This window comes from Eriocheir sinensis, chromosome 39, assembly GCF_024679095.1.
Source record: "Eriocheir sinensis breed Jianghai 21 chromosome 39, ASM2467909v1, whole genome shotgun sequence".
In the NCBI taxonomy this organism is placed as follows: domain Eukaryota; kingdom Metazoa; phylum Arthropoda; class Malacostraca; order Decapoda; family Varunidae; genus Eriocheir; species Eriocheir sinensis.
Genome location: NC_066547.1, coordinates 11865359 through 11879114, shown reverse-complemented (window position 1 = coordinate 11879114; position 13756 = coordinate 11865359). Strand labels below are relative to the sequence as shown.

Sequence of the window (13756 nt, the reverse complement as noted above, 5' to 3'; positions counted from 1 at the left end):
CCACGTTTAATAAAGAGCAACAACAAACCGCAATTAAGGGTAACATTTTCTCATTTGCTGGAAATTCTATCAAGGTAAATTAACTCTCGATGTAATTTCTTGCTCGTCCCTTCATTTATGGCCACCGGCTGTAAATATTTAATTGTGCTTAAAGTCGAGCAACCAACACGCCACAGTACAGGGCCAGGCAGCACGTGTGGCGGCGTCCCTTGGCTGCACGAGAGAGAGAGAGAGAGAGAGAGAGAGAGAGAGAGAGAGAGAGAGAGAGAGAGAGAGAGAGAGAGAGAGAGAGATGTATTCAATTGTAAGATGTAAAAATAAGGAAAGAGAAAAGATTCGCTTCAAAGGCACTTATTCTCAAACGTTTCGGGGCTCACACCCAGGAGAGAGAGAGAGAGAGAGAGAGAGAGAGAGAGAGAGAGAGAGAGAGAGAGATTCGCTTCAAAGGCACATATTCTCAAACGTTTCGGGGCTCACCCACCCACATTTGATTCGATTTTCGCAGAGGTTGTGTTAGGAGGCTATTACACTGGGCAAATTTTCCGTGGATCTTCAGTCAAACCACGATTTCCGCTTGCGTGGTTCTCATTTGTTTCTTGTTATTGTTGCTGCTGATGATGATGGTGAGTAATACCGTCGTCCTTCGGTGAAATATAACGTAGCTTTGGAAGATCGTGGACACGCCAGAAAACCACGGAAATATGAGAACCACGCCAGCGGAAATCGTGGTTTGACTAAGATCCACGGAAAATTTGCTCAGTGTAATAGCCCCTTGTGTATTTCCATGGGTAGGTATTATGAGCCTAGTGAGAGCTGATAAGGCCTTTGCACCATGAACTTGAATAACACTCACGAGAACCCGACAGATCTCCTTCGTGGCCTTTGGAAATAGTTGTGAGCGCCGAAAGCGTCTGAGAATACGAGCTTAGCAGTGCGACACCAAACCCTGTCCTTTAGTTTATCTTTCCTGTAGTGCGCCATGTGTAGCCACCACGAAGACCAACCATTCACTGTCTGTCACTCCCACCCCAGCTAGCCGCAGTAACAACACACCTCCTTCGTTTCCCTTACGGAGCAGTACACGGTGGGCGGTTTTGTTCCCACCTTTGTATATAAGATGTAAGCCCCGCGCCTGTCTCCAGCTGTGTAAATAAAGAAATTACTAAAGATACTTGGTCTCTGTGTGTGTGTGAGGTCCTTTGTGTGATCGTCTTTAGAAGTTATCGTAGTATTAGAGGCAGAATCTTTGTCCCTCAGTCACCTTTTAAGAGTGACGGCGCTGGCTGCTTGTATTTCTTATGTTACTTTTAGCCTTTCAACTGGTGCGTGTCCTTTGGGTGCCGAATACAGTAGAATCAGTATAAGAAAACATGAGGAGCCTGTGGTATGAACTAAATGGAAAATGGAGTAAAAAAAACAGATATAGCAAAAAAAATGTGGTTTAACGGAAAAGATAATACATAAATGAATAAGAAAGTAAATTAATAAATAAATAAGTGATAATTACGATCTTACGAGCTTCACAATTTGGGCTCAGTCAGAATTATTGATGTAATTGCCTGTTTGAGAGAAGGTCATTTGATTAGAAAATTTTTAAAAAGTTGGTGTTATGGCGTGTCTCTTTTTTTTCTCCGCGTGGGTAGGATTCTATTTCTCAGTTTCTTTGTTTGTTGATATTTTTTTTATCTCGGCGTGGGAGAGAAACTATTATTTTGTGATGCATAGCTAAAAAGGTCAGGCCGCTCCTCTTCAGAATGACTTCCGCCTCCGCTCCGCCCCTCTGACCGCCCCGCCCTCGCAAACACTCCAGTGCTTTTGTTTGCCTCTTTTGTTCGCTTCTTTCTTCATTATTTGCTTTTCCACTTAATTTATTGGGTCATTTTGCACTTTTCTCCAGCATTTTCTCTTGGTGAAAATAATGGCTAATGAGGGGGACGAGCTTCTGCTGTTGCTGCTACTACTACTACTACTACTACTACTACTACTACTACTACTGTTACTGCTACTACTACTGCTGCCATTATTACTACTGCCACTACTACTACTACTACTACTACTACTACTACTACTACTACTACTACTACTACTACTACAACTTTTTTTTTCTACTACAACATAAATGATACTATCGCTACTACTACTACTACTACTACTTCTACTACTACCATCCATCATAAATAACGGAGTTCTTTGGCTTGTTGTTCTTAGAAATATCAAGATTTCCCACCGGCTGATCCTCTCACTTGAATCAATCAGTGGATTGGTTTGAATGGAAGATAATCCGCTGAATGAATGAATGAACTTTGCTTCAATAAACATCTAGAGAGAAAAATAAACTCAGCGAGCCACGGAGCCACAGGTGCAGGTTCCGTCAAGGCTTAGCCCCGCGCCACCTGCAGCATTTCTTATAGCCGCGGTGGGCGGGCCGTGCCACCTGCCGCTGGTCACAGGTGGGCCTCAGCCTTGTTTCAGTCCGCCTCCTGCTCGGCTGCTCGGCTCCGTACATCACCTCACACAGGAAGTGGGGAGGGGGAGGCTGTTGTAATGCTCATCTTGTACCTGGATGCCCATGAGCTCGTGCTTCAGCTTCATCGTGTGAGACAGTGTTGTTATCTTGTAGCCCTTGCCTGCTACTTGGTAATCATTTTTAACCTTTAGATTACTGAACTCCTTTTAATCAGTGTTCGTTGCCTCAGTCACGGCAGAAGCAGCCGGTTGAATCCTGCAGGTAGTGAGTCAATGAGTTGTAGGCTACTGTTGTTATCCCGCATCTCCCTAAGTTATAGTACACCTGGATTCAGTGTAGCAAGTGGCGGCGTGCAGGGTAACAAACCACGTCTTTGGCATATCAAGCCATCTGCCGCGGGATGGGCCGACCAGCATCCTAGTTTATCTTACCTGCTAGTGATATACAGTAACATATCTAAGGCAATGATCAGGCGCAGATCCAGGAAAAAAGTTTTGGGGGGCCCGATCCCAGGATTTTTTGCGGATGGAAGGGGCATTAGGATTACCGGTTCGGCAGTCCTGCTCCCAAATAACTGGTGGACTGACCTGAATCAATGGGCATAACGACTGGTCTTGGTGCCAAAGCATTCCTGGGAGGCCAGTGTTTCTCTTCGGATCCGAATGCGGCGGCCGATTCCTCTGAGAAAAAGCACTGTTATGGCCGCAGCGCGCTTTTGAGCCAGTTTTCCTGTATCCGCTCAGAACCATGGGGGAGGTCCCCCCCCCTTGGAACCATGGGGGTCCCCCCCCCCCCTTTGGATCCGCCAAAAGCAATGATTCCCTAAAAACAATATATAGAAAGCTAAGAAAAATAACAGAGTGTGGGCCACCAGTATAGTGTGTTCTGTAAACGAATATTTGTTTAGAAAACGAGAGTAAGTTTTAGCATTAACTAAACCATTCTCTTTTTGCACCTACGGATACGGCATTTCTCCCAAAGTTAGTTGATTTTTAAAAAGTATTTATTTCGCAGTATGATCACCACCAGCAGCCACTTTTGTTCTAAATATGATTATATAAATATAACTGAAGATCCCATGATTACTCAACGGGAGCCACTTCTGACATTCCTCAGGCTCCCCTGACTCTATCATTCCGCCATATTGAACCACCGCCGTGCCTGAATAGTGACGGTCATGTAATACGCATCTACTCGGGGCAGGCTGATCCTGAATTTGGCTACCTCAATATAACGTATATTATTCTAATTATCATTAAAAATAGTTCATGGATTGACAATAACTACATGACTGTCATCTATCTCTTCAGGGAGGTCTCCTGGTAGATGAGATAGATAAGGGGAGGTAGGTAGATAGATAGATAGATAGATAGGAGAGAGAGAGAGAGAGAGAGAGAGAGAGAGAGAGAGAGAGAGAGAGAGAGAGAGAGAGAGAGATCATGTTTACCTCGCCAAAACTCTACATAAGCAGAACGGATCGAGGAAGGGGCGCCGAGGGGTGATGGGCGGTATTCCTGACTCATGACGGACGGTTCTGGAGCACACACGCCCGCGCCGGCACACCGAGGGAAGCCAAAAGTTGTGTAAGCCAGGCTGCCTGCTGCCCTTCACTCTGTCCGAGGCTGTCCGAGAAAGCCACTTATAGGCCTACGCTGCCATTCTCTATCACTTGCACTGCTGTCAGGAATATACGAACGTCGTCCTTCGCTCTGCCACTGTTGTTTGATTTATTATTTGAACTCTGGCGAGAAACTGTCCTGCTTAATATAATTGTTCTTTGCTTAATTAAGAAACTGTGTTAAGGTTTTCACATAACTGAGCCGAAAAAAATAAGTTCGTGTCAAACGCACAGGTATCCCAGAGTAGGCTATGCAACTCTGTGACCTCATCCCCGGACAGGTGGTTGCCGCAGTGACGGTCACACAGATAATCTTCTACTTATCAGTTTGACATTTGTATCACGCTTGGTGCGACTAATTGTTTCACAATTGTATTTTTGACAGTGAATCCCTTCCTATTTTCTAACATCACATTATGGTAGTCCACTTCAAGTTTAAATAATAGCCTAAGAGATTCAACAATAATAGAATTTCAGTTTCCTGGTGTGGACGGCAGCCGTGGGTGGGCATAGCAAGATGGCGCGCTCCGGGTGGCATCACGGTGTGTCTATGTCTCTGCACCAACCCGCTGCCATTAGCAGCACTAAGCACTAAACACAAAATGTTGTACGCTCAAGAGACACAAAATTTTCGTCTCAACATTACCAAGTAGTAGCTGTTATCGAGGGTGCCCCCAGACACGCCCTGGGGCGGGGTGTTCCGTGTGTCGGGGCGGGACGCTCGGCGACCGTCAGCCCCTCGCCCCGCCGCGGCCTTGTGGGAGTCAGTCCTGCGACCTGCTGAGGCGAGCCACTCTTTTACGTGTGCAGGAATTCGCGGTAACTTAGCGGCGGCGTGGAGTGTCGGGGCGCGGTGCGTGCCTGTGGGCGGGCGTGCGGTGGGCGCGGGGGCGTGTGGGCCGCGGGCGAGGGGCGTCCCGGCCGTTGGAGGCAGGAGGCCTACGTGACGACCTGCCTGCCTCTCCTCCGCCAGCTCCTCGGCCCTCGCCTCCTCCGGGTCGGCGCTGCCCGCCCCCAGCAGGCCTCAGGTGGCGGCGGGGAGGCTGCCAGGGCTGGGGCCGGGGCGTGCCGGGCTGGCGGGGTGCGGCGTGGCGGGGGCGCGGCGAGGCGTGTGGGAGCATTGCCCTCCTGCCTGCCTCCTGCTGCTGCTGGGGGCGCCGCGCCTGGCCGCCTGGCACTGGGGCCGCCCGGACACCCTCCAGGGCCTGACAGCTGGCCGGCGCCCGCCCCTGCCCTCCGTCACGGCCCTCACTCACCTGTGCTGGCTCCGCCCCGCGGCACGCCTCACCTGGACACAGCCAGTGGCCCAGCAGCTGCCCGCCAGGTGTAGTGGGTGCTGCCGCCTGTCCTGAGGGTGCGGGGCGGGGCTCAGTGTGGTGGGGGCCGTGCAGCAGGCAGGCGGTGGGTGGCTGGCCAGGCTGGGCGGCTGTCATGCTGCACCACCCTGCCCCTCGCCAGGCTCCAGCAGTCACCTTCACCTGCTCATTACCTCAAGGCCTCACCCTTAACACACACACACACAAAAAAAAAAAAAAAGAATTAAACATTTGACAAGAATCATATATTTCTGTTTTCAAATCATCTTTTAATATATGCAAGTTTGGTACTATATTATCCTCTCAAAAGGCTGCTGTATGTTGTAAATTTTATTGATATTTACTAAAGTTTGTTAAGTTCTCTTAGTCAGCCTTAGTTTTCTTGTCATTAATTCATAAATGCCCTTCAGGTAACCAGTGCTAATGAGCATTTAGTAAATACTCAAGAAAAAATGTGAAAGGTGTCCTGCAGGTAGTGGGGTGAAGGAAAGGCTGCCTTGTGAGGCAGTGGCCCTGGGCTGTGAGGCAGTGGCCCTGCACTGTGTGCTGCGCTGGTGCAGTGCTTCCATGCTGTGGAGTTGAAGGAGTTGTAGTGAAGTTAACATTATATATATATATATATATATATATATATATATATATATATATATATATATATATATATATAGTATATATAGTATATATACGTAACCTTTAATACATCAATTCTGATAAACATTTACAACTCCATAACCACCACGCAGTGTGCAAGCCCTGTATGTCATGCACCCACCAGCGTTCATGGTCCATCAGTGTGTTGTGTGTCAAGAAGTGATGATAGTGTGTTTGTGTATAAGCAACACAGCTGTGTAGAAAAAAATCAGCTGCTTGAGCTTCCTTATCTCCCCACAGCATTGTCCACAGGAAGGGGAAGTGTAGTTGTGGTGCAGCTAGTGTGTGTGCGTGTATGCATGTGGGAAATGTTGAGGACATGAACCGAGGAAAGTGAAGGCAGGCGCTCAGCATGGAAGCAGCGGCAGGAGGTGGTGATAGCGGAGGAGGAGGAGGAGGAGGCAGCAACAGTAATGGCAGCAGTAACAGCAGCGGCCCCGCAAGTCAGAAGGATATCCTGACTGCCCAGCTGCTGCTCAAGAAGGGGAAGCGCTACGCTGCATCCTATCTGAAGGATGAGTGCCTCAGGAACCTCTCCCCCAATGACACGGAGGCGCCACGCACACAGGTAAGGCCCAGCTGTATCCTTCTTATATCCTTGCTGTTCAGGGATGTTTTAATTGTTTCACCGACATTTTATGAACCTTCCTTGGAAAGGAATCCTTTAGGTCAGTATTCTCAGATGCTTTTGCCTCCCACATCAACTACTTCTAAAGGCCAAAGAGGAAATCAGTCAGGTTCTAATGAGATTTTTAGGTTAATGGTACAGAAGAATGGTCAGACTACCACCAGAGCCATTAAACTACCCCTGGAAATGCTCAAAATTACTACGAAAACCTTGCTAAATGTGTGAGTTTGTGCATTGCAATGTCTGAGAATATGACCCTATGTTTTTTGTTTTTTGAAAGAACTTTTATGTGATTGTGTTTTTGTATATCAATGCCTGTAGGTGTTTTCCATTGATTGGTGGTGGTGTGTGTGTGTGTGTTTTGTGTGTATATTGTTGTGGAGCTCTGTGTTGGTGCAGGGAACATGTAAAATTTCCTCATAGTACTGGTTGTGCATTGCTTGTGGTACATCTGGTAGTCATCTAGGCACCTGCTTGTGTCTGTCCTAATAAAGACCTATACTGGCAGAATCAGTGATAAGCATTTTCCTTTTCTGGGGCAAAGGAAGAAATGTATTACAGAGATTCCAGGACTTGTGATGAATGATGATTTGTTACATGACATTCTTATTTGCTGTGTAATGATTCATGACTCATTTATTGTCTTGTCCTGCACTTATACAGCATGTAGGGCTTGACCGACAGTGTTAAAGGGAAAGATTTTGTTCTGTATGGTTAGATTTACCTATCTGATGGATGAGGTAAAATCATACATCAAAATACATTTCAACCTGGAGGACCAATAAGGAAGATTTCAATAACTATATGTGTCTGCATTTTCCTTTGAAGTTAGCAAAGTTAGGATAATGTCTGATTCATTTTAAGATTTGTCACTCTTGTGAGCTGTATGTTTCTTTGATGCAAAAATTTTTTGATCACAAATAGATATACCGTAAGTATATTTTATGAATTGGTTATTTCCATCTTTTTCCAGTGAGATCTTTATTGATAAAAAAAATGGGAGTATGAAGACTAGAGGGAACTGAAAGATACTCTAATGATAATAACTCAGTTTTACACCAGCCAAAGTCCACATAGGCTGTGGTGATCACTTAATACAACCAATACAGTTTCATGAATGTGGCTTGTCTTGTGAGTTGCTCAGTTACTAGCCATTCCTGTTAATATTCATTTGCTGTACATGGCCTCCCCAGCTCTGTGTCCAGGTGTTTTAGAATATGCTTGTTACTTTTATGGCTGGGAAACATGGTCATGAATAATAAAGACCCAACTGGAGCACATGTGTGTTGAAAATATATTACCTTAAAAGAGCATACCAAATGATTTTATGAGGTGTTGAGAGCAGGCTTTTGAAACCCATGAAGGGAGAGGAAATATTAGGAGTGTCTCAGGCAGGTTGAAAAACATAAAAAAATTTGATGGTAAGGGAAAAAAAGCATGAGAAAAGGTGCTGTATGCTCTGATGTTAGTCACCTGCTAATTTTACCTCATTGGTTGGCAGTTACTATTTTGGTAGTGGGAGATTGGGTTGCAAGCTGTCATGTTTCCTCGGTAAACACACACACTTAATGCAAGTTATTACTCTTACTATAGATAAAAATATGCCCCCACCCACACTGTTCCTGGTTGGCTGGTGGAAGCTTGGCCATCAGGGAGACAGGGAGAAGCTTTTTTGCACAACAGCTTCTGAGGTCATGCGGTTGAGTGCTTTTATATTTAGAGGTGACACAAGTGTAGGAATGTGCCGTGAAGAGAAGACTAGCCACACTTAAGCATGTCTTGTCTCCTCCTTGATGCTACTTTGGCTTACCTTATTCAGTGGAAACGTGCAGCTATGGCAAATGCCCACACCTTTACCTTATCCTTTTGTTATTATTAATATGAGAGGCAAATCAGATAGAGATGGGGTAGTGCAGACATTATAAGGTGCCTGTTCTGCATCCCTCAAACACCTGAGATGCCAAGAAAGAGAAAATGAAAGTGGAAGCAATGAGAGAAGTAGAAAGAGGATGAGATGATCTAGAAGCTTATAAAAGTGGAGGGACAGATGGGTAGGGTAATAATATAATAATAATAATTCATCTACCTAATTCTGCTCCATCTCAAGGGTCAAAATGGCAAGAATTCACAGCAGCCTTGGCAGAAAAGGTACACAGGCTGTGGTGCTAATTATAATGAACTAGAGAGGTCCAGGAGGGAGGGATTAGGGCAGCTGTTTAGGTATAAGCCACCCCTCCTATGCATGAACAGATGACTCATGCAGCAGAAAAAATGCAGGTGCAGTGACTTCCTGTGCTGATAAGCATGGTGGAATGCAAGTGATAAGTCAAATCTAAAGTTATATATTAAGTAGGTAATACAACTGGCTAATCTCTTTGATTCTTTACTTGTTTCTTTTTTTATATTATTCTTGTTATTATTATTATTATTATTATTATTATTATTATTATTATTATTATTATTATTATTATTATTATTATTATTATTATTATTATTACTACAGTATTGTTTTGTTGTAAGCCTTCATCGGTATGGAGAGTACACATGAACCAAAGGGTGCTCACTCAAAATAGAAATAGGCTCTCAGATAGAGGCTTGTATCACTGCCCAAGATAGATGCAGAAGCAAGTCAGTGGTGTAGAAGTTGTACACATATAAGCACACTACCTTTATAGTAAGACTCTCATTGTTTTTTGCACAAATTGTTGATAATACTTTAAAAATTTTTGTTTGCGTGCACACACACACACACACACACACACACACACACACACACACACACACACACACACACACACACACACACACACACACACAAGGCCAAATTAGACAGAAGTATTTGGAAAGACGGGATGGCACGAGCATAGCTCTGTTCCTGTAAATCACAACTAGGTAAACACACACACACACACACACACAAATACACACACACACACACACACACACACACACACACACACACACACACACACACACACACACTAGAGGTTTGGCAGTGTTCACTGCTCCCAACCAGTTCTTCAGCCTTATATAGTTGGTAAAAGTAGTGAACACAATATAGTGTTGTATGTGTCAGGAGAAATAAGAAGACTCATAGGAAAGGAAAATCTTGGGTACCACAAGACCAATCTGTATAATTGGGTCCAGTATATCAGGAAAATTAGATGCTGCGAGGTTTTGTGGTTAAATGATTTTTCTAAATTGCTTCAACAGGGTAACTTTCTTCTGTGATATCTGTCATTAATAAGGCTCAGAGTAAAGCTTTTCAATTGCAAAATGATTATGGAGTGGAGTTCTGCTTTGCTGTAATGTGATGTAAATCTTGACTTGAATAAAAACTTTCAATAACAAGAGCTAATTAAAGAACATACACAGTGCAACAAATGAAGCTCAATAAGTTAGTTATGAGTTGTGACATTAGTCTAATTCAGTGTTTATAGATATTTGTTTAATAAGAGTAACAAGAGGGCTTTAGAGTTAGTAAATTCTAAGGGTGATATTCTATGTTCCTGGTAAAGTTGGCGTGCTTTCCCAACAGCAAAGACAAGCTGGTCAGCACTCTAATCTTGGCCCGTCAGCTTTATACCTCTCCAAAGACAGATTGATCATGGTCAGGTCTCCTCCAAGGCAAACTGGGGGGGTGGGGGGGGAGGACAGCCACACACAAAGTTGAATGGGGAAGGCAACAGGAAGTGGATGAATGGGGAAGGTTTGGAAAGACTTGCTGTTTTGCATTTGTCGAGAAGCTGGAAATTTGTTATATTCCCTTGCTGTCCTCACTAAACTATTGTGCTTATACCCACCTAATGCACTGGATGTGTAGGGAATTACTGAGATTCAATACTGATACCAATCTGAAAAGAAAAAAAAAATAATAATAATAATAATAACAATAATAATAACAATAATAAACAGTTGTGAATTATGAGCTTTTGTTGCTGACTGATGAGGTATTCCTTGTCACATCATCGCTTTTAATTAACTGATGAAGCACAAGATTGTTCATGTACAGCTTTTTTTTTAATGTTTTTTTTTTTATAATGTCCCTGCCGTTTTATTTTCTAGTTTCTCTCGATTTAGTAAATGAGCGCTTGGTCTCATTATTGTAAAAGAAATAAAGCCACGAAAAAACTGTGATGATGATGAGGAGGAGGAGGAGGAGGGATTATGATGATGATGGTGAGGAGGAGGAGGAGGAGGAGGGGGGGGGGGGAGTGCTAGCCTGAGTCACAATCACGTGGAACCAGACGGCCTTCCATATTCCTGGCAGCTCTGCAGGTACACGCAGTTTCCAATTCTGTTTGTGGCCTCAGTGTTGTGTAACCCTCACCGCCTGCCGCCCAGAAACCCACACCGCCAGCCTACCATACCGACACAAGCCTTCTCATTTCTACTTTGGTATTGTGCCGCTTCCTCGAACCAAAGGGAAAACAAAGGAAATCAGAAAATGGCATGGCTGCGGGTCTTATCAAATGCATTCTCAGACCATCATGTAAGCAGTATTGTATCTGCCTTAGCTTAAGAAAAAATCGGAAAAAAAATGTGGCTACGGGTCTTTAAAATACATTCTCAGCACATTATGTAAGCGATATTTACTGATAGAAAAAAGGAAACGGAAAATGACGTGGTTACAGGTCTATAAAATGCATTCTCAGCCCATTATGTAAGCGATATTTACTGATAGAAAAAAGAAAACGGAAGATGACGTGGCTAGGGGTCTATAAAATACATTCTCAGCCCATTATGTAAGCGATATTTATTGTTGGCTGGGTGGCAGGAAGCGACGCCGTGCCCACCCAATATACCGGTCTCGCGTATCTTACCGGGGACTCGGGGATTGCTACACCATGACGGCCACTAATGAAACGCAAAAAAAGATAATTACGACTCGGTTGCTTGGCTTGAAATTCATCCTAAGCAGTAAACCCGTTTGAGGTGCGGAGGGCGGGCGGTGACTGGCGTGCTGGGCGTCAACCATCCACCACACACACCTAGAGGAAGAATAATTGCATAGTGACAAAAAATATAGCCGCTAATAGTGATGTCATGCCAGGAGGTGTTAGCACTCAACCCTTCCTTGACAACTTGATAGCCATAAATAAAAACGAGTTGCCTTCCATGTCACCACTCACGCCAGTAGCCTAGGAAGGAATAGCATGGTAACAAAAAGTATGCAGCCGCTATATTTTTTTTTTTACAACAAAGGAGACAGCTCAAGGGCACAAACAAGTACACAATAATAAAAAAAGCCCGCTACTCGCTGCTCACATAAAGAATCCAAAGAGGTGGCCGAAAGAGAGGTCAATTTCGGGAGGAGATAGTGAGGAGTGAGATCATGTCAGTAATTGTTGCCTATCATTCCTGACAACTAGTTAGACTTAAATACCCATACCCACCCCACTTATTAACTTTTCATTTCCTCTTATTTCCTACCTACTATTTTTCGTCTTTTCCCTTTCCTTTCCGTTCTCCTAATTTTTCTAACCTTTTATGCTCATTCCTCTTTTTTGTTTTCTTTTTTTCTCCATAATGTATCCTCTTTTCCTTTCCTTTTTCTTTCTTGTACCATCATTCCAGCACCGATGAGTACCATGTCACCGGCACACTCCAGAAGCCTAGGAAGAATTCTCGAAATTTAAGGATAGACTACTACATAATTAAGGTCGCCACTTCTTCAGAGATAGATAAGTAATATTAGTCATTGGGGGTCCACAGCTCAGGACTAAATCGTCGTGAGGGTAATTACGTAACCGAGGCGTAGTGCCCTAATAAAAGGTTGAAGAACAGTGTCGTGGCTAGTCCTGTTTGCTTTTACAGGAGCATCGCTTACCGGACATTTCTTTTGTTTGTCTTTGTTTATTGCCACTGAGCTGTTTCCTTCACCGTAAAAAAAAAAAGTATGGGGAAGATGCGCCATTACTCAGGACAGGCAGCAGACGGTAATCATGAACCAGACAGTCAATCAGCAGTGTGCGTGTGTGTGTGTGTGTGGGGGGGGGGGGGGTCTGTAGTGTAGTAGTGAGGTCAGCATCTAGGGTCATCTTGAGGGTACACCACAGCCCCACAACAGGACACCACACAGCCAAAGACATGGTTAGGAATTTCGGCGCCCAAACACATACATTTGACAGGGTTTTTGTAGGATTTCTGGGTATTTCCATGGCTATTTTTATGACCCTGGTGGTAGTTTAACCCTTTTTCTGTACCATGAACCTTTTAAAAGCACTCATTAGAACCCGATTGCTTTCCTTTTCGGCCTTTGAAAGTAGTTGATGTGAGAGGGATGTTTGGGAATATCGACTTAGTATTTACACTTTCACAGGAGTTCGTCTTTACTGTATTCTCGCCTGCAATACACCTAACATCACCATAATTGTCAGTAGTTAGGAGTACATACACATCGCTCAGCTTACTAATGCAGCGTATAGAGGGCCAGCAAGCGAGGCCAGCACACCATCGCGGCAGTCCTGACCACACCCACGGGCTCATCAATCGTCAGGGGGTGTCTTGGTGAAGGTTGAGGACTGTTTACTGAGCGCCATTGAACGTTTGCTGTATGTGAAAGCACCGTAGTAATGGGGCTGAGGGCTCAACACGTAAAACATTAGGTACCACTCTCTCCAAAGGCCGAAAAGGAGATCGATGACACTTACCTTACATTACTCATTGCTCGTTTTTTTTTTTTTTTTTTTTTTTCCCAGACCCTTCCGCCTCTCATCAACTCATTCCACCGGCCGAAAATTAAATTACTCCCGTTCTCATGAGTGTTTTAATTTTTTTTCACGTTCTGGGTAGTACAAAAGCTTCATCATATCACCAGGGTCACAAAACCACCCAAGGAAATGCTCACAAGTCCTACGAAAGCCTTATCAAATGTGTGTGTGTGTGGAGCCCCAAAGGTTTAAGAATACGGCTCATTTTTTAGAAGGTATATAGTTGGCTAGCTATTTTTTTCTTAAGTCGGAGAATCACTGCGCTAGTCGGCTATTCTGCGTGTAGTGTTGGTGGCGCGGGTTGCATTTCTTTCATAATAGCGCCCATCTTTCTCGCTGCCTGGCTTGTGCTGACTCCCGCTG

General features: G+C 44.4%; 2 protein-coding genes across 3 annotated transcripts in view; one reads left to right on the top strand and one right to left on the bottom strand.

Moving 5' to 3' along the window:
* Positions 1 to 4562: 4562 nt before the first annotated feature.
* LOC127008997 (E3 ubiquitin-protein ligase Ubr3-like) overlaps positions 4563 to 13756 on the top strand; it is a 144613-nt gene continuing 135419 nt past the window's right edge. For both annotated transcript variants that reach the window (XM_050881569.1, XM_050881568.1), the window contains exons 1-2: positions 4563 to 4904; positions 6293 to 6620. In XM_050881569.1, coding sequence (XP_050737526.1) covers positions 6405 to 6620 — 216 coding nt within the window. In that variant the 5' untranslated portion in view covers positions 4563 to 4904; positions 6293 to 6404. The remainder of the gene's footprint in view (positions 4905 to 6292; positions 6621 to 13756) is intronic.
* On the bottom strand, positions 4910 to 5518 carry LOC127009125 (translation initiation factor IF-2-like). The gene has a single exon (XM_050881912.1). It carries the CDS (start codon positions 5516 to 5518, stop codon positions 4910 to 4912), a length of 609 nt encoding a protein of 202 aa, XP_050737869.1.